Genomic DNA, 21,277 nt, shown 5'->3' with positions numbered 1-21,277 from the left:
TGGACAGGATGAGAAAAATACATATTTGACTGCATATCACACTATGAAACGGTAAAAGTCATGCAAAAATGAATCAAATAGGCAGCCAACCTCCTCGAGTTCAGACAGAAAGTGAAGGTGATCCCGGCTCTGAAGACACTTCCTTTTACGTCGATTATGTTTCTGCTTCTTCTCCTGCTGAGAAAGGAAGTTGTCCACAGCAGCTTGTCGTTCACTTCGAGCTCTGTTTCCTCTGGCGGATGCTTCGACGGCAGCAGCCTCCGTGGCCTCAAACCCGCACAAATCAAAAGAATACCTGGCACAATATAACACAACAGTGAACAACAGCACCAATTTCAATTCCTTAGCTACGTACAAAAGACTACCGCACCTGCGCCGAGAGGCGGGACCTTTCTCGGTTTGATCCGATGTACTGTTGTTGTCTGTGCCAATCCCGCTGTCACTCGGAATAGTCTCTTCACTGTGGGACTCACTGATGGGAGACAAGGTGACCTCCTTCACTGATGCACCTTCGGAAAGCTGGGAGGGTGAATTAGCTAGAAGACGTGGAGGTGACAGTTTCCATCCCCCAGAGAGAAATCCTCTGACTAAAGGTTTGGGGGGTAGGGCTGAGATGGGCTGCAGACTAGGCATAGTGGCATCAGAGTGGCTGATTCTCATTGGTGGTGCACTGGAGCTGGGAGAGGAAGTGGTGGCGTTCACAACGGGGCTCTCGTAGAGACTGGACGTGGCGAGAGACATGGAGTGCTTTTCCTTGACGTTTTTGGCGGGGTTACAGCCTTGCGTTTCAGCTCTGGGTTTACGACCTCTCTTTTTACCGATGTAGATGGTGCCTCTCTTGCTGACATTGATCTGTTTTCCCAGCCGAGCCTCGATGGTTGATGCCATGGCATTCATAGCAGGGTGAACAGGTGTGGAAGGAGACCTCAGGGTGCTGTTCTTACTGGAGCTCGACAGGATCTCATTCAGGATGCTTTGCATCTTACCAAGCTTTAACTTATTGACTGGCTTTGAATTGTTTCTGCCACGCTTTACTTTCAGACCACTGGATTTGGAGCTGGTAGTTGCTGACACCATTTGTACTAATGTTGGATTAATTGTTGTGTTTGGTGGGTTAGTCTTCCTCCTGCGATTTAGTCCGGCAGAGGTTTCTTGTGCTAGCGGGCTTGGCGGTGAAGTGGATGTCCCCTCATGGATGGTTTCTACAGTCAGAAGGGGTTGTTTCTTGGGGCGTCCTCGTTTTCTTTTGATGGGCGTGTGGACGGTCAGGCTGTCAGTATTTGTATAAAGTGGACTAGACGGAGTTATAGGGAAGGCCGAAGGTGGGTCAAATATCATTGATGGACTACTGCAGCTGTCTCTCTGGGGTGACGTGATGCTATGGTGACTCTTTGCTTTCAGGTAGGACCATCTGTCCTGAGCCTTGCTTGATCTGGAGCTGACTGTAGAGATGGTGCTGTGGCTGGGACTCGGACTCAGGGCTGTCCTCGGTCTGTGGCTGGGGCTAAAGTTAGGCCGAGGTTTAGGGCTTATGCTTGGACTCATTGTTCCCTTAGGGCTCGGGCTTGGGTTTGGACTAGGGAGTCCGGGACCTGTGGAGAAGTTTGGTGGTTTGCTGATGTTTAGGGCAAGATCTCTGTGTTTATGTGCATCAATACAGTTCTTGGGACGACCCACTGGGTTCTTTTTCATTCTGTTCATACTGAAAGGTGATTCTGGATCAGTCCCATTCCGAAGTGAATCATCCTTTTCTGCCCTGTCTACCCTTTCTCCCTTTTCTCTTTTGTCACCTTTGTCCGGTATTTCACTTTTCTCTGTCTTCTCTCCACTGATCTCAACCTGACTCGCGAACCTGGAATCATTTTTGTGAATCTCCGATTTATGAGCTACTTTGGGTTCTGGAGGCTTATGCTGGTACTTCTCTGTGGTGTTCGAGTCCTGTCGTAGAGATTGCTCCTCAACAGAAAAGGACTCATCTAAAGAAGGCTTTCTCCGCCTCTTTCTTCCTTTTCCTTCCTCTGTCAGCATGGGCATTCCTCTATCCTCATCATCCCCTCTCCTAGCAGTAATTGTTCGCTCTCTTTCATCCTTCCTTCTTTGCTCTCTTTCTTCATGAAACTGCTCAGTCGTCTCTTCTTGTCTGTAGCGCTGCCTGTCTGAATGAGATGGGCTTCCTGTTTCTTTTTCAGACTGTCTTCCCCACAGCGTGTCAGCACTGTGAGGATTAGAGAGCATCTTCTGGGAGTCCTTCCTGCCATACTTCCTCTTGATGTTCCCAAAGAGCTGCTCATTAACTTCCTGCAAACCTTTCCCCCTGAATAAAGAACACAGAACAATTTAGATGAGAACAGTTTCTGTCGAAATATTGTTGAATGTATCAGAAAAATGTACAATGAATCGGATTACGGTACAAAATGCGATTACTATGGCATCAAGACATCAACCACAGTTATGCAAACAAAATGACATTGCATTATCCATGCTCTCATTATTTTTGAAGAGTGTGAGTCAAACATTGAGTGTAAAGCTATTATGTGTCTCAATGGGTTTTGACAACCTTAGTAGAAGTCTCCCCGAAAATTCTATCTTCAAACGAAGGGTGAAACGAGCACTCTTTAAAAACCTCGATGGAAAAAAAAAATCCTTTGCCTCGAGTACCTGTTTATTTGGTGTGCACACAGATGTCCGTGGGTGTCACGCCAGCCACAGTAACACTTGTTCTTGTTATGCGTGACGGTAACACGCAGTGAGAAGGCCAACTTCAAAAGAAACTTATTTTACCGGAGACTACATCGACATCAATGCTTTGGTACGCTTTTATTTGGAAGGTGTTCCCAGCGGTGCACAGTGGTGGCTGTCTTGACTCATCTTCCCGAATGTAGTTGGGGCTAGTCTATAATACTGCCATCACAAACTCTTGCCACCACTATCAACACGTCATCCTGAAATCATGTTCAATTGTGAAGCTATTTGCTATTTATTGTTTGATTTGTTTTTATTGATATATTGATGTCTTTGTGTTTTTGTGCAGTTCAGTTCCGCTGCCCTTATTTTTAGCTGTGTGTGCTTTCAATGCACTGCGTGTTGGCACTGTGGTTGAGAGGAAAGAAATTTCATCTGTGCACATAGAGCATATATGACAATAAAGCTGACTTGACTTGAATTCAGGATGCAAGTCAAAGTTCACCTGATTCAAATGATCAGGATGAATTATCAAGCTTTTCAGAGCTTGCCGATGAGCTGATCATTTGAATTAGGTCTGTTGGAGGAGGGAGACGTCTAAAACAGGCTGGATAGAGGATCTTATGGACCGGACTCGGGCACCCCTGGTCTAGTGGAGAGCAGCTTGTGGTTAAGATTGTGTCCCACATATGCTGTCAAATGTGCTGTCGGACTACTTTTCAAAGGCAGTTTCTTCAGCAAAAATGAATCTGCATACTTTAGCTGACAACCTGACACAGTGCAATTCCTATTGATCTTTTTTTTTTTTTAATGAAACCAGGCTCACTCTAATGTGTTGTTTTAGTCGGCAAGATCGCGACTGTGGTTCTGATGTCACTTCGTCCCATACTCACTAATGTTTCTTATAATATTTTAATTTAAAAGAAATGATGATTACCTAAAAATGAAAATAGAGTTGGGCATTGATGATTAAGTTAATAAATGTGTTATTCTCACTTCTGTATTCTAATAAAACGTAACAAATAAAATAAATGAATATAAAATATGTGGCTCTTTCAGGATGACTCCTCTCAACCCCAAGAATGCAGCAATAGGGCATTCAGCTGGAAGATTAAAAGGCAATAATGTGTGAATGATGCCTAATGTAATCAGTCTAATCAGAGTGGGCTGATGTCACCCCTCTGCTGCTTGCCTAACGGTACATCATGGAGTAGATTTGCATTGCATCTACAGACCGCTATGATGTGCTGCAGCATGTTAATCAGTTTTGCATTCATTTATTTTGGGTGGCATTTTGCCTTAAGCTCAATAATCTTCACTAGTCAAACTTTCTTGATGAAAACGTTGCAGTTTCTACATTAGAGGGTGTTGTTTTTCTCCAATGTGTCATGAGAAACACTGTCAAGGCAAATACCTGCTGAGGGATGTAAGGTTGAGAATACTGGCATCTGTAACAACTGGCAACTGAAGGTCTGGAGTCAAACATCTCTGAGGCGAGTGGCTGTGAGTCGCAGTTCGTGGGAAGGGTGCATTTGAATCCATGAGAGAATTTGCACTCCTACTGGCTCCCGTTAATTCTACGGCTGGCTCGGAATCTGTAGGATTGGCTGGAGAAACCGAAGGTGCTCTAAACGTGATCCAGTCCGGATTGACTTGGTGCTGCTGAACGTGCTGGAATTGTTGCGTAGGGGTGTGCTGCAACGGTTGTACAGGGGAGAGAGTAGGCGCAGGAAGAAGAGCATTGCGAGGCTGGTGTTTAGCTGGTGAGGGCTCTCCCAGTAGTTGCAATAGGCCTCCTTCTCTCTGCTCAGGCATTCTGAACTGGCGCTCGTATGTCTGTGGGAGACGGAAAACGAACAATCAATGGTTGCAGCATTCATCACCACAACATAACATAATGGAGAGGAGAGGGGAAAAGAAAGGATATGATAACGGTAAGTGACCATTTCAGTCAAACAATTTCCTGGCTTCGTAAGATTAGGCCCCATTGTAAGATAAAGTTCACGTATTTTAACTATGTATTTTGTCGGCATATGCGCGCTGAGATTCTTCTTTTCACGACAGGGCTGGGTGACTGAGGCATTTAATACAGCTTGTGTGCATGAGCAGACCAAACAAAAGGCTTGTTTACAGAGCAATTAAATTCCTGTGGCAAGGATGTTGCATGCTGCGAAAGCTGGAGGGGGGGGTAGGAAGGTTGGTTGGGGTCTGACAGCACACAGTGTATAAAACACCGTTGTGGAACTCAACTGTGTCCTTGACTGCCCTTTCACTTGAAGTATGCGCAGTCGTAACACTTATTGTGACTTTATTCTCGTCATTACTCCCTCCACCGAGGGCGTCCTGTTTTCACGGCTATCATGTTCATTTATTTCGCAAGCTAGGGCATTCATGTCATTCTGCTTGATTACACGGTGAATTATGGACAAATCCTAACGACAAATGCGGGAGGTATCTGTAAAGGAGTGCAATTTGGTGCTGATCCAAACGCGGTCCGAACTCTCCAGAGTGCTGCTGCGTTTGAAACCACAATTTGGTGATTGTGCTGATGCACTCTATGCGCTGTACTCCACAGAAGGGATATCCATCCATCCATTTTCCGAACCGCTTAATCCTCACTAGGGTCGCGGGGGGTGCTGGAGCCTATCCCAGCTGTCTTCGGGCAGTAGGCGGGGGACACCCCGAATCGGTTGCCAGCCAATCGCAAGGCACACAGAGACAAACAACCATCCACGCTCACATTCACACCTAGGGACAATTTTAGAGCGTTCAATCAGCCTGCCATGCATGTTTTTGGAATGTGGGAGGAAACCGGAGTACCCGGAGAAAACCCACGCAGGCCCGGGGAGAACATGCAAACTCCACATAGGGAGGCCGGAGCTGGAATTGAACCCAGTACCTCTGCACTGTGAAGTCGACGTGCTAACCACTGGACTACCGGGCCGCCAGAAGGGATATATAATATCATTTATAATTTGATGAGTTTATTGCAGAGCCCTTACTTCAGAGCTGATGGCAATTATTCATCACAAATGCATTTTAAATATGTCTGTCCTTTTTTATTTTTTTTAACGACACTGAAAATGACTAATGAATGTTTTGCTGTCAGCCAGTGCCACATTTTATTTTGCTCGAGTAATTTAATGCAATTAAATATGACATGTAATTAAGACATTAAATATTAAACTCTATTTTGGAGTTTCTCTAAAATTGCCTTGACATTTCAGTTGGATATCAACTGAGAAATATGAATGACGAAATAGATTGACGGTCCTCAGTTTCCAAGTATTACTGTACATGTGCATCTATACTTAGAAGCTTATTTGAAATTAAACAACACATTTCTAAGTAAACAACTCTTATTCTTTTGTTTTGAGTAGGTCACGATCGCTCTGCAAGCGACTCAACTGGCTTCCAGTTGAATATTTCTCCAAATGTTACATTCACAGTCAGCAAGCGTCATGATCTCATGTTATGTTGGTGTTCTTGGTGTACAATATTGCAAATTATTTTGCAGCTCCTCCGGGTTCAGAAACCCAACAGTGGCACCTATTTTATACACAAATTACAAAATAATCGCCGGTGGAGACTATCGTAGCTATGATGGACAGTATTATATGGCACAGCCTCATCCATTGTTTCAATATATTGATTGATTCAGAAATGTTTACAACTGCATTGCGATGTATCTAACAATGGATTCATTTTTTTGCACAGCTACAAGTGAGACATTACACCTTTGTCAACATTAAAGATTCGCTGACGCTAAAAATGACGATTCAGCGCATACTGTTGTGACTTGTTTGTGCCTCCTTCTTGTTTCGGTTGCTGTGGCTCTTTCATGCTTTGTATCTTTATTCTGTCATATAGGCTTGATGTCTCAAAGTATATATAAACTTGGATTACTCAGATGTCCTGGGTACGACGTTAAACTGCATCCAACTGGTCCTCCAGGTTGGGGGTTGGGCGTGAGGTTAACAACCTCACCCTGTAAAACAAAACCTGTTACAGAAACGACGAGAGGAAGCCATTCCGGTAAACCACGGCGAAGAAGAGACGGCACATCCTTGGATGTATCTATGACGGGGCCGGGTGAAATCCAGCAGGAAGCCCGACCCCTGATGACCCCGATCTTTGGAACCAAAACCAACACCAGAGTAGGCACCTGGAATGTGCGCACAATGTTCCAGTCTGGTCGCATGGACCAGGTGCTGAAGAATATGAGGGACTATCGCCTGGACATTTTAGGCGTTAGTGAAATGAGGTGGACGGGGCAAGGGCGTCTCGTGGTTGATGGAGCAACTTTTCTGTACTCTGGGAAGCAAGACCACCATTCCCATGGAGTCGGCATCATCCTCTCCAATAGTGCAGCAAAAGCATCCAAAAGCAAGCCGGTGAATGAACGGATTATTACAGCAAGGCTCTACACCAGATATGCCAAAGTAACCATCGTACAAGTCTATGCCCCAACCGAAGCTGCCTCAGCGGACGATAAAGACACCTTCTACAACCAGCTCCAGACCGTGCTTGAGGAAATCCCCAGACATGACATCAAAATGCTGATTGGAGACTTCAACGCAAAACTGGATAATGACAGAAGGGGCCTGAATGCCACAGTTGGACCACATGGGTCTGCAGGCTCCACGAACGACAACGGGGAGAGACTGTTGATGCTAACCAGTACCAACGGCCTCAGCATTGGCAACACCTTTTTTGAGCACAAGCGGATCCACAAAGTAACCTGGGTTTCACCTGGTGGCGGGACCCAGAACGAACTGGACTACATCTGCATCAACACAAGGTGGCGCTCGTCATTGCTCGACGTTCGCTCCCACAGAGGTGCAGATGTGGGTTCAGACCACTTCCTTGTGGTGAGTAAAATCAAGCTGAAGCTGAAGAAGGTGAAAAAGGTGCAGCCCAAGAGACCTTACGCAGTGGACAAGCTAAAGGATAACAACATCTCAGAAAGCTTCTGTGAGGAGTTGAGTAGGAAGCTCAAGGTATCACAACACCTTGCAAACATTGAGGAGCAGTGGAGTATGTTCTCTTGTGCCATTGCTGAAACTGCAGAAGCAGTTATCAGCAGAAAGAGGGGTACCAACAAAGAGAGATGGATAACAGACGACACCTGGAAGTTGATTGATGAAAGGAAAGTGGCCAAGATAAAAAGAGAACAAAAGAGGAGGCTCTGGAGCTGGAGGATGGAAGACGAGGAGTACAGGCGCTTGGACAGGGCAGTGAAGAAGAGTTGCAGGAAGGATAAAAGACAGTGGCTAGAAGAGAAAGCAAGAGAGGCACAGGAAGCAGCCGAGAACAACAACACGACGACCCTATACAAGATCGTGCGGGAGCTAACCAACTCCAGGAGCAGCTCTAGCGTGCCAATCAGGAGCAAGGATGGCAGGACACTTCTAAGCGACGAGGAGCAAGAAGCAAGATGGCTGGAACACTTCAGGGAGGTTCTCAACCAACCAATGCCTCCCGTGCTCTTCAATTTCGATCAAGAGACACCAGCTCCAGCTCTAAATATTACATCGAAAGAGATATCCGAGACTGAGGTTGCCAAAGCAATCAAGGGCCTTAAGAACAACAAGGCACCGGGACTCGATGAGGTAGCTGCCGAGATGTTGAAACACGGCCAAGACGCTGTTGTGGAGAGCCTTACCCACCTGTTCAACCTGATTTGGCATGCTGAAGAGGTTCCTGCCGACTGGAGACGTGGGGTCATTGTCACGCTTCCTAAGAAGGGAAACCTCGCAGACTGCAATAACTGGCGGGGCATTACACTGCTGTCAATCCCCAGCAAGGTATTCTGCAGTGTCCTGCTACATCGCCTTAAAGATGAAGTGGATAACATCTTGAGGGAAGAGCAAGCCGGTTTCAGGAAGGGAAGGTCTTGCGCCGAACAGATCTTTACCCTTCGAAACATCATAGAGCAGTGCCAAGAACTTCAGACACCACTCATGATCAACTATATCGATTTCAAGAAAGCCTTCGACAGCATCCACCGGGAGTCACTGTGGCAGATCGTCCAGCTGTATGGTGTACCCCTCAAGTACATCAACATCTTCAGGTCATTGTACCACAACTCAACCTGTTGTGTCAAAACCAACAGTGGCACAACTGATGATTTTGACATTGTCACTGGTGTAAGACAGGGTTGCATTCTGTCACCCCTACTCTTCATCATCATAATTGACTTTGTGATGAGGAAGTCCATCACAGGGGAAAAAGTTGGTATCAAGTGGGGAGGGAGCAGACTAGCTGACCTGGAATTTGCAGATGATTTGGCTCTGTTAAGTCACACCCAGCCCGCACTCCAGGAGTTGACCAACAATCTGCATGAGCACGGAGTTAAGGTCGGTTTACGAATTAGCCAGGAAAAGACCAAGGCCATGGCCGTCGGACAGCACCAACACCTTCAACCACTCACTCTACACCAACATGACATAGAGTACATTGACAGCTTCACATATATTGGGAGTAACATCTCAAATACAGGTGGTGTGGAGAAAGACGTCAACAGTAGACTTGGTAAAGCTGCGGGAGTGTTCCAACGCCTCCGCAACATCTGGTCATCGAAAGCCATCACTACGACCACCAAGCTACGCCTCTATATGTCAGTGGTTATCCCAACAGCGATTTACGCCTGTGAGACATGGATGAAGACAGCCAACATTACCAACAAGTTAGATGTCTTTCATCGGCGTTGCCTGAGATCCATCCTGAGGATCTCATGGAGAGACCACATCACCAACGAGGAGGTGATGAAGAGGGCAGGAGTGGCTGAACTGTCAGACATTGTCTCTGAAAGGAGAAGGAAAATGATCGGCCACGTACTCCGGCTGCCAAGAGAGAGACCGGCAAGTGTGGCCATGGACTGGATGCCAGAGGGTGGAAAGAGGAAGAGAGGTAGGCCAAAGAAGACGTGGAGACAGACTGCCAAAGAAGACCTCAGTGAGATGGGTGTCAGCTGGCATGGAGCAAGAAGGGTCGCCAGTGACCGGAACAAATGGAGGAGGCTCGTCGCCCAATGTTCCAAATAGGAGCGGGCGGAACTAACTAACTAACTAACTAACTCAGTTGTCAGTACGTCGAGCTTTATACAGAGTGACAGCTCCTCTGTCCGTGTCTTCGGCATCCAGCCCTGCTCTCTGCAGTTACTTTGTATTTTCATAGCTAGCAAAGACTTCAATTTGATGTCTGCTCCTGGGTCCTAATTCCCCTCCCACATGACACGAACCCTGGTTTAAAAGATGATGCAATTCACCTTCAGTAGAGTGTGTGATCAAAATGCAAAATATTAAACAGCTTATCTTTTGTGTAAAGAAAACTGATCAATGACATTTAAAATTAAGCATACGAAACTGCTAGCAGAAGTTACCCAATATATTTAATATCTAATACAAAAATAATTCTACAATTAAAGTTAATCATCTTACATTTTTTGTTTTTTTAGGATTGGGAAATATTAAGATTTTGTAACAAAGAAATCGAGTGTTTTCTGGTTTACAAACATTTGCAGTGTGTTGCCTCTGTTAACTTTAGCTGCTCCTCGAACAGTGACAACATTTGTTACAAGGGAGAGGATTAGTAAATTAGAAAAGCAACTCCAAAGCGTTGATGGAAATACTTTATCCGTTTCATGTGGGGAATCGTTCTGTATATATCTCTGCGCCTTCACGAATAATCCAGTTTAGGTGTTGAATAGAGTCATCAACTACACGATGACATATTGACCTTTAAAGCTAGAAGCATGTGGAAGTAATTTACCAAAATACGACTGGTCGCACAGTCAATTGCAAAATATGCAAGTCGGTCCTGAAAGACAATAAACTCAAGTGAAAGAGAAAGAGTGAAACGGAGACATTTCTCCTGCACCTGGCTACGGTGTGCTGTCTTACAACACACTACGCTATGAAACACATGATGAGACTGAGGTTCCCATTAATTACGACACATACGTTCAGTGTGATGATGAGTTGGGGGTTTTTTTCCCAATCATTTCTTTGTATTTGTTTCTGTGCCACTCCGTCAAAATATGTTTTGACGTGGACGCGGTCCGTGGCCCAAAAAAAGCCCAGGTACCACTGCGCTGAGCTGAAAAGACATCAAATGTTTCAAAAGCACCATAAACATTACTAAGATTCCTTGCTTGTTGCTTTTAGGAAAAATAGGCCCTCAAGGGGTCGGAAAAGAACCCGCCACATCTCTCCCATCCATGCTTACGTAACCTGGAAATGGGCTTACAGCAAGGCACATTACTCTAAACACAATTGTAGCACTAATTAACATTTCAAATAGTAATACTAACCATTTGAAATGTTATCACGATCCAAGCCATAAACTCTTGCCTCCCCAGTTTCTACCTGCAGTCTCAATCGTAACAATAGTTGACTTTGTACACTTGTTACTCACTGCCGGCGCACACGTTGCTTTTGCAACAGTTGACCCTGGAGCGGGTTCTTTTCAATGGGGAAAATGTTTTCAAATGACAACAAATCAGAGGCCGACCCCCATCTTGAAAGAGAAGATGCTCAACCCAAGAGGTTTCAGCCCACTTTAAACCCACAGCTGGTTTACTGTCAGCCACTTAAAATTGCGAAAGAAAAGGCTTGACATGTGGTGTGATACAACAATACACTGCTTAACGTGTCATGGCCGCATAATCAGTGTCTGCTGGAAGATGAGAAATGGGGCAGCGGACGGCCTTTGTGGTTTAGCCTGTTATTAACAGACTCAGTATGACGCAACAAAACACCGCTCTGCTGCGCTGCAGGGAGATGTAACCTAACCACAGGCGAGCCTCTCAGCATGTACACATTGGCACACAAGCGCACGCGCGTGATAGATGCGCACACCGTCAACGCTTTTACTGTTTCCTTTGCTCTATCCGTTAGAAACACGTAAACGTGCACAGCCAGCGCACCAATTTTAATCAAGATGGTTCAGCATCTTGCCAGATAATTAGCTTCTCGCAGACAGATACGCACACACAGCCGGCTCTGAATATGTAATGCAGTCATCACAAAGTACTTACTGGAAGAGAAAGTGCTTATTTTCTATATTTGAGCTTGCCAATGTCTGGTTTTACCCTCATTCCCCTCTCCCTCAGTCAGGCAGTGACACTGGGTTTGTCCTTGCATGCCTGCTGTCGTGGCTGTTTATTATGGCACATTCTCATGTGCATGAGAAACCTGATTAACACAACAAGCGAGCTTGAGAACACACACTCACGCAAACACTGAGCAGCATGAATGATTAATAATGCGCGAGTGTTTGGGTGCACATACACACATCCACGCTTGTGGTGGGTGCAGAAACACACACATACACGCTTGTGGTGCAACTGTATGCCCGTGGGGAAGTACGCTGACACAGAAGCATCCATTCCTCTTCAAATACAAATCCATGAGGCCAATTCCTTTATTTTTCGCGGTCGACTGAAAATATTTTGGTTTGACAAGCAAAGTTAAGGGCGGCCCAGTTGTCGGCTGGTTCGCGCGTCCGCCTCACGGTGCAGCGGTGCAGGGTTTCGATTCCGGCTCTGGACTTCCTGTGTGGAGTTTGCATTTTGTCTCCCTGTGCCTGCGTGACTTTTCTGCGGGTACTCCGGTGTCCTCCAGCATTCAAAAAATACATGCGTGGCAGGTTAATTAACACTCTAAATCAGGGGTGTCAAACTCATTTTTGTCATGGGCCACATTTTCGTTGCCGTTTCCCTTGGAGGGCCGTTATGACTGAAGCCAAATTATATAAAGTCAATAATAATGGTCAACTATTGTTGAAGTTTCTGTAATGAGGGGTGTTGACTACAAGAACATGCTTACAATGTGTCTCTTATTTATTACATATGAGAATTTTAAATTTTGGTAGAGATTTTAGCAAGCATCATGGAAGTTGACATGTTTGATTTGCTTACGCGGGCCACATAGAATGATGCGACAGGCCAGATCTGGCCCCCAGGCCTTGAGTTTGACACCCGTGCTCTAAATTGTCCCTAGGTGTGATTGTGAGTAGGACTGGTTGTTCGTCAATGTGTGCCCGGAGAGCGTCTGGCAACCAGTTCAAGGTGTCCCCCGCCTCCTGCCTGCCCAAAGACAGCTGGGACAGGCTCCAGCACGGCCGCGACCTTTGTGAGGCTAAGCGGATCAGAAAATGGATGGATGGATGGAAAGTTAAGATTTTCTTTTTGCTGCTGTCATTGTGTCTTATATCATCAATTAAGATCATTACCTCCACTCTGCTTCAAACATGAAGTTCTATCTGGAGGATCAGAGCTGAGCCTTTCCAATTCAGTTTCCAAACTTGAGCCTTCCCATTGCTTTGGTAATTTTTGTCTGAATTTTTCGTAAAATGTTACACCGGAATCCTTTGATGCTCATCTCCGTATATTTCAGCCTGGCCTTCTTTTGCCTCATGCGGACGAGTGGTTTGCATCTAGTATATATAGCCTCTGCACTGCTGCTCAAGTCTTCTGCAAAGAGTAGCTTTTGAGACCTTCACCTCTGCTCTCCGCAGGTTGTTACTGATGTCACTAACAGTTGTTTTTGGACTTCTTCGCAGATACTTCACAATGTTTCTGTCATCAACTGCTGCTGTTTTCCTTGATCTAGTATTTCAATGGCTGTTACTTAGGAAAACAGTGGTTTCCTTATTCTTCAAGACATTCCAAATGGTTGTATTGGCTATGGGCAATGTTTGTCTTAAGGCTGTAATGGATTTCCCATCCTCTATTTCGCACGCTTTGATTTTCACCCAGACAGCGTTTTAGTTTTAATGTGTGTTACATGTTGAACTAATTGCAGTTTTCAAATTAAAACCTGGTAATGAAATAATCTCTTTGCTTCATGTTCATCTTTAGATTCTCAAACCCATATGTATTCAGTCCACAGAAAAAAATTAATTCAGTAATACTTTTGGTTGGGAGCGTTGAGTTTGCGGATTATTAGGATGACAAGCATCTGATACACACCCACATTCTCATTTTACTGACTGCTCTGGGTTAATGTAGGCCTAGAGGTACAGACAGACAATAAAACGGCCTTAAAAAGATACAAGCATGAACACACACCAACATCAACATGCTAACAAAATGTATTCTCCCCACTAACCGCAAAGTGGCCACAGACCGATAATGAAGACAACACGCATAGATCTTGTTCTTGAATGGTGAGAGGAGAGTGAAATACAAGAAGAAGAAAACACAGCACCCCCAGCCCCCATTCGAGTTGAGGTAGATTTATTGGCACCAGTTCAGTTTTTTTGTTCGCAGCTTCCTCGCCTCTACCCTTTCCTCTATGCCGCAAACAATCCATGATTCATTTCCAGAGAAAACACACTCTCATAGGCACACAAATAACTATGAATAGTCTTATGAGTCTGGTGGCTGCAAGGGTTGTTGCCATGTGAGCAACCCACTACCCGTGTATCGAAAATGATGAAATGAATTGAAATGTCTGACCACATGTTTCCACTGAAAATATCACAAAGGCGTCATGTCAGTGTATTGCGGGCCAAATTCTAATGTCACAGTGTGGATATGTTCAGAAGCTTCTGCAGACAGAATGCAGCACAGACTTGGATGGTCATGGCTGGCTTGGAATTCGGGAATTCTCCAATTCAAAAAAATGGATTGGGAACCTATCCTTGATTATTTCGTAAAAGCTTCACCTATTTGCTGTTTTTGTGCTCAGGCTAAAGCAATAAAACTACTACTTTGGTACCATCTTGTAATATCTTGGTGTCAAGGAACTATGTTGAAGAGAGTTGAGGAGTTTCATTTGAACCAAAATAGTTTCACATCACCCACTTGTGGTACTAAGGCAACAAGAAAAGTATGCACTGCAGCAAAGTGGATATTGTGGAGTACAATCAAGCACCAATCGGCATTGAAGCACAGCTACGGAATAAGCTCATGTTCATATGTGTGCAATCAGCTGTGGTATACATCACCCAGACATGAACTTCACAAGGTATTAGAAATAGTGATATGGAAATGTGAAACGTGTCCTATTGTAAATAGGGTTTTTTTTGCAGGTCATGGTCGTTCATTTATTGGCAGAGGTGGGCCATCTCTGCATGCTCTCCTTTTGAAATGTGCCTTGGAGGTAACTGCGATACCTCTGGTCTGCAGCAGGGGGCAGCGATTTAGACAACAGCACAGTGATTTGCAAGCATGACTGGGAGGTTTCGACCACTTCCACACTGCTCATTCTCTGCCAGGTTGACCTAATATGTATTTACTATACTGAAAAGACCACACCTACAACAAGCCTATTTGATGTGATCTTGCATTACACAGCACTCTCCCTCGAGGCTTCAAGCCCTGTGTTGAGGGGTTAAAGGTCATACTCCTCAGCTAGGTCAACAACCTTTTTCCTCGCACGCCTTCCTCTGGGTCAGCGCTGCAATAACATGCATTGGTCTCACAAAGGCAGTTTACCACCCAAATGGTAAAGGCAGATATGGAAGTGTGCAAATTCCCTCCCGCTGGTGATGTAACCATCAGAGCGGAGTGGAGGAGGTCATGGATAATAAGTGACTAAGAGCCGCAATCACCCAAGTGAGAGGCGACGAGTCGCTCAAATCGGCGTATAGTCTCTTGACAAATGTGTGAAGCAAACACAGCAGGTAAGCAGAGCTTTGGACGTTCAAATTAATAAAGGGGCTGCATTCCCCTCACCTCCATTTTTGCTATGGAGCAGCCTTTCCAACAGATTAGCTCTCCCGCAGCCTCTTTGTTTTCCACTCTTGTATAAACTCACATGTGGAACTTTTTCCTCACATGGAGCAATCCTGGCAGCACTAGTGCATACTGGGAAAGAACACCCTAGTCCACGGGCACACCCAGAATTCACGACTCGGGACACATATACACAGGGGCAAGCCACACACACACACACACACACACACACACACACACACACACACACACACACACACACACACACACTGCCCTTCAAATACTTTTTCGCAGCCCTTTATTTGGCAGCATGCCCGGTGGTTAGAGTGTTTCATTTTTCCCTGTGTATGGAACTGGGCAGCTGTCCAGACAGACACACAAAGAGGAAGAGAAGGGGAGAGAGAGGGGGGGAGGGGGTTGAGAGAGAGAGAGAGAGAGAGAGAGAGAGAGAGAGAGAAGGGGGGTCACAGAAAAAGAGAGAAGGCTAGAATAGAGGAGTGGGGGTTAGTGAAAGAATGAGAGCAGCAGAAAGGGAGGGAGGAAGAAAAGCAAGAAAAACAAGGAGTGAATTTGCCTGAGTATTTGCAATTTGTTCCCTCCGACACCTTATCATAATCTGATCCACCCCCCCCCCCCAACTCCCATACACATACAACACACCGATGTATCCCCTGCCTCAGTGGCCTTGAGCCCCCTCCCCTCTTCTCATCCCTTCTTTTCTTACCCGTGTTTCTCCTTTCTGGACCTGACCACTCTTTCCCTGTGGGAACTACCACCACCTCCTCATCTAGGCCCCCCCTCCCCCCACTACCCAAGCCCCCCCAGCTCTCCCAAGCTCCATTCAGAGTGCCGTTTCCCTGTGATCTGTGTTTCTGACAGCTACATGCACGCGCATATACACACACACACACATAGACCCTCTGCAAACAAACACCATGGATTCTAACACAGCTTTGTATCCGCAGCACTTAAAAAGTGGCTAGAAGAGGGGGAGGGCAGGAGAGCTGCATGCAAAGAAAAGGAGGGAAATGTGATAGAGAGAGAAAGAAAGAGCTGTAGCACCATGTTGATCTTATGATCACGAACACAGAACCCCCCCGAAACACACACACACACACACACACGCACACACAAACACACATACAGACACTATGAATCCCCCCCTTCCTCGTCCCTGTTTCCCGTTCTCTCGTTCTTCCCACCAGTTCTCCCGGGAATAAAGACTTCCATTCATGCGCCTGAGGAGACCCACAGTAGGGGAGAGAAAAGAGGGAGGAGAAGGAAAAGAGGTTTGGGAGGGGCGGGGGGCGGTGTTGGTGGTGTCAAGGTGGGACACAGTGGATCATTGGGATCAGGGCAGAGTGCCATAAAATTGGATGGATGCGCGTGCATGTGTGTTTGCGCGCTGCCCCCGAGACAAAGCGTCACTATCTCTGATCTGGTGACATGTGCGCCAGCCAAAGCATCTTCTGGGAAAGTTGGGTGGGAAAGTTTGGAAAATGGGTCTCAATTGAAAACCTCCAACGCTGATGTGTTCATCCTTCAGAGGAAAAATACTAGTTGTGCATTTCGATGCTTCCTGCATCTTTTTGCAAATATGGCATCACACACTCCATCTTTCCTGCTTTCCTTATTTCAACATTCAATCGTAAGTAAATGTGTCCCTTCGCTCGCTGCAAAGCGGATACCGGATTTATTGCACAGCAGTGGGTCTGCAATAAAATATTCCCACCCACATTTACAGCAGTACTACTGCAGACTGAAGTGTTCCTAAAGATAGAAACAAAGCACCCGAGTCTTCTTGTCACACTGAAATGAGTCAATCGGAAGAAAAGCTTTCGATTGGCAGAACTGCAGCATGTCATTAAGGTCCAATTGGACCTTGTCATGTGCGCGGTAATCACACACACATTTACATGCTACACAAAGTATACATCTCATCCCTGCTATTATCTTAAATGGTGTGTGCGCATTGTGTAGGCATATGCATGTGGGCCTTGTGAAAATAACAACAAAAGATAGCAATTTACTTCTTTCATCGTCAATGCCGACGACCACTATAGAGAATCATTCATGCACTAGTTCAGCACAAAAAAAGATGAGTAGACATGCGGCGCCACTCACACACACGCACGCCTTCTATGTTGAAGGATAATCAATGCACACGTTTGGGGAAGTGAACTCAAAGAATTTCACACTCACGATCACGACGCAGAGAAACGCTGTACAACCACTCGGATGACTTTTGTTGCAAACGGAAACAATCAAACAGCCATGAGCTGCCCTAAATCCTCGGGGATGACTTCCTGTGTGGAATGATGGGTAATTCAAGGCAGAAGCTGTGCCGAGATTAAACACTTCCCCTCTGACAAACAGGGGTCTCGGAGGCAAAGCTGACCTGACTGATTACTTATTCTCATGCAATGCATCACTGTCTTGTTAGGGTTGCTTGTATGGGAGCATGCCATTTGAACATTTGGAGAAAAAAAAATTGGACCACCATTTTCGACATTTAAACCTTAAATCATTTTAACGACAACAAAAGCATCTAAAAAGTACTTTTGTGACTTTGCTATTTTATAAACTGCACGCATTGCCTAACAAGCAGTCCCAAACCGCGCAAACCAAGGCAGTTTAAAAACAGTTGTAGCCGCACTAATTATGTTGTTTGTTTTTTTTAATCTCCCTTTATGAGCGCAAGACAGAGCAACAGGTTGCACAATAACCACAAACATTAATGCCATTTTAGCGGACCCGAATCCTGAAGAGAGTCACTTGCGTAAAAGGCATATCAACAACAACGAGACCATCTTTGAAGTCAAGATGGCGCCCGAGTAGGCAGCCGTCAGCAAGTGCTCTCATGAGCCTTGCTTTTTTTTGTGTTTGTTTTGTCACTTTGTGTTTGTTGTTACGTCGTGTGGACCTGATGTGGACTTTTTTCAGCATTTTTTGGCCACGACATTCATCAAGGAGGAAGCTCTGTGCTTGGTGGTTGCGCCTTCTCGGCAGCATGGGTATACCAGCACTGTTTTTGACTGGGAGGAATGTCGGCGCCATTTGACTGTCGTTGCTGGACAGTCCCGGGGCGCTTGTGTCTTGCGCCTGTAATGGGCAGCATTTTTCACAGCCCCGCTTTGTTCAGCGGAGAGTTCGGTGCTGTTGAAAGGTCTGCGGCTGGATGGATGTAAGTCTTGAGGAGCCGACGATGAGAAGAAAGGAGCGTTAGCGCGGAGCGCCGATGCGGATTTGGAACTGGGAGTCGCGGCTTGGAGTTTGAAGTGGATTACGTGGGACAGGAGAAGTGAACGAATCTCTTTTCGTCAATGGACGCTACAGCTTCGTGTTTGCTTTCAAAACTTAGCTTGTAGCAGACGTGTGCACATTTTCAGCATGACGTCTCTGATCCACTGGTGAAAGGACACTTTGATCCTCTCCTCTTTCATCTAGAACTGCTTCAAACAACAAAATGTATGCAGAAAAGTGGTGAAGATTGCACAACTGTCTGTGTCCTATGTGTTGTGTTATTTTTGTTATTTTGACTTCAAAATGGCGCCGCGAGAGTGGCTGCCTTTCCAGCAGCTCCTATATTTTGTTGTTCTACTTCTTCCTTTCATAACTTTGCTGCTGTGAATTGGGAATTTCTCCATTGCGAGACTAATAAAGGTTTTCTTATCTTATCTTTTCTTACCACAAGGTGATTGCAGATTTCTTTTGAGTCAAACTGTTAACAAAAAAAAATGTGAATGAAGGTGCAGTGTTTATGTGTAAGCTTTTTCTTTATTTTGAATGGATGAAAAGGTACTTATAGCATGTTACGTTTGCACAAAACTTTATAGTGGGAGCTATTCCCACGTCAAGTTCGAAAAGTCTGCCAAAACAACAACAACAAAATCGGTATGTAGACTTGACTTCAAGGTAATGTTTTAAAGTGGAGGCCTAGTCAAAAATTATTTTGGGAAGAATATGTTTGATGTGAAACATGAATGGCAGGCTGATTGGACACTCTAAATTGTCCCTAGGTGTGAGTGTGGGCGTGGATGGGTGTTCGTCTCTGTGTGCCCTGCGATTGGCTGGCAACTGATTCAGGGTGTCCCCCGCCCACTGCCCGAAGACGGCTGGGATAGGCTCCTGCACCCCCCGCGACCCTAGTGAGGATCAAGCGGTTCGGAAAATGGATGGATGGATGGATGTTTGATGTGCCCCCACTAGTCTTAAGATTGAACTCTGTTGAATATTGCATTTGTGGAACATGAATTACCGGTAAACCAAAAAAAAAAAAGGAAAAATCCATCTCTTATCTCTTGAAGGAGGCTGCCATTTTGGCCTGTACGGCCACCTGGTGTCAATTGAAAGTGACATCAAAATTCCCATGGATTCGCCTTGCAAATGTCCCGTGACCAAACCCGGAAAACAGGTGAGCCGTGACGTTTGAAAGCTGAGCTCTTGGGCAATGTGATGTCAATTTCAGTCAACAGAAGATGGCAGTACAGGACAAAATGACACACCCTGCGATGGGTCAAATTGGAAATTAGCTGGGAAATGTTTGATTCGACTTTTGCTTTAAGGCTTTTTGAAATGTAGAAAATATGGTGTCAAATAATACATTTGTGTCAATAGTTACATTTGTAGCAACATATTCATTTGTTTCAGGACTGAGCCGTGTCAATGAAAAAAAAAGTTTTGTGATAGTGATAGTAGCGTAGCAGATGAATGCTGCATTTATGGGAGCCTTCAAAGTGGTGCAGCGTTCACGCTGTTATTATATGATCAAAATTAGTCAGAGAATTTAGAATCTTGGACTTGTGGCCGCCATTTCCACATTTTCTTGATCAACGATGCGGCAAATTTTTATCGTCTCAACATTTTTATTGTGGTGAAGAGTTCTTTCACTGAATGTTTAGAATTGCAGAAAAAGCTTTTTGTCAGCATTTAGGCACTGAATAGAGTTTGAAAAAATGAATTGTCCTTCTGTCTGAAAAGTTTCTTTCCAGTGACATAAATCGTTCTCTGATCATCGTTTTCTTCCCACAAATTGCCGTGTTGATGTGGAGCCGACAAAGTCTGAGCAACACTGGCAGAGCTCAAGATGTGCTGCGCTGAATTAAAAAGAGCCATCATTGATTATGTCAGGGACAATTCCTCTCAGAAAAGTCCTTAGATGATCCCCAGCTTGTCAGTCGGAATGGCGACGGGTTAGAGAGCCAATGTAATGACATCCTCTGTGACACGGAGAATGGGCAAAGTGAGACACAATAGTCTTAACCAATCACGCTGCCCGCCTCCCCTTAGGCCCCCTCACATAAACAATAAACGGCTTTGTGTGGGGCTGCACTCCACTTGCTTGCACACACACACACACACACACACACTGATTTCACAGCATCATCTAAAACATTTTAACGCATATCTCAAGCAACATCTGCGCATTTATACAAGAACTTAAACACTTTGCTAACAACCTGGCCCTGTGCGCAATGTGTGCGTTTCCCTCCTGGGCACATGACTGCAGCTGCCCCCTCGTTCCCTCCTTTAGAACGGCTCCCCTCCTTGTTGTAGGTGAGAGGTCACATGGAGTGACATTCCTCTCAGTCTGAGAGCAAGCGAGTATTTCAGCGAGCCCAGGGTAATAGAGAGCGAGATGGAGAGGGCCAAAAACACAAGGGGCCAAAAAACCCAACAGAGCAAAGCAGGTAAACGTTGAGGAGCACAGGGGATTTGGGAATGTGTGTGCGTGTGTTTGCATGTGTATGTGTGTGCTGAAACGGACCACTAAACAGAAGACTCTAGTGGCTCTTCCCTGCCTCATAGAAACAGCTGTTTGTTTAGTCTGAGAAGCCTCAAGGGATGAACATGCAGACGGAGGGACAGACAGGCACAATTACAATCATTTATTAATTTTCAAAATTCATC

The 21,277-nt window shown here is 45.4% G+C and overlaps 1 protein-coding gene across 2 annotated transcripts in view; it reads right to left on the bottom strand.

Annotated features, from left to right (window-relative positions):
• Window positions 1-21,277, bottom strand: part of setbp1 (SET binding protein 1) — a 45,047-nt gene that overhangs the window by 6,131 nt on the left and 17,639 nt on the right. For both annotated transcript variants that reach the window (XM_086111214.1, XM_086111215.1), the window contains exons 3-5: window positions 4,097-4,518; window positions 371-2,314; window positions 91-295 (exon numbers count right to left, since the gene is read on the bottom strand). In XM_086111214.1, the coding sequence (XP_085967340.1) occupies window positions 91-295; window positions 371-2,314; window positions 4,097-4,518 (2,571 nt within the window). The remainder of the gene's footprint in view (window positions 1-90; window positions 296-370; window positions 2,315-4,096; window positions 4,519-21,277) is intronic.

This window comes from Hippocampus guttulatus, chromosome 5 (assembly GCF_054856545.1).
Source record: "Hippocampus guttulatus isolate MCC_2025c chromosome 5, RoL_Hgut_1.0, whole genome shotgun sequence".
Classification (NCBI taxonomy): Eukaryota; Metazoa; Chordata; class Actinopteri; order Syngnathiformes; family Syngnathidae; genus Hippocampus; species Hippocampus guttulatus.
This window is presented reverse-complemented; position numbering and strand designations above follow the sequence as displayed.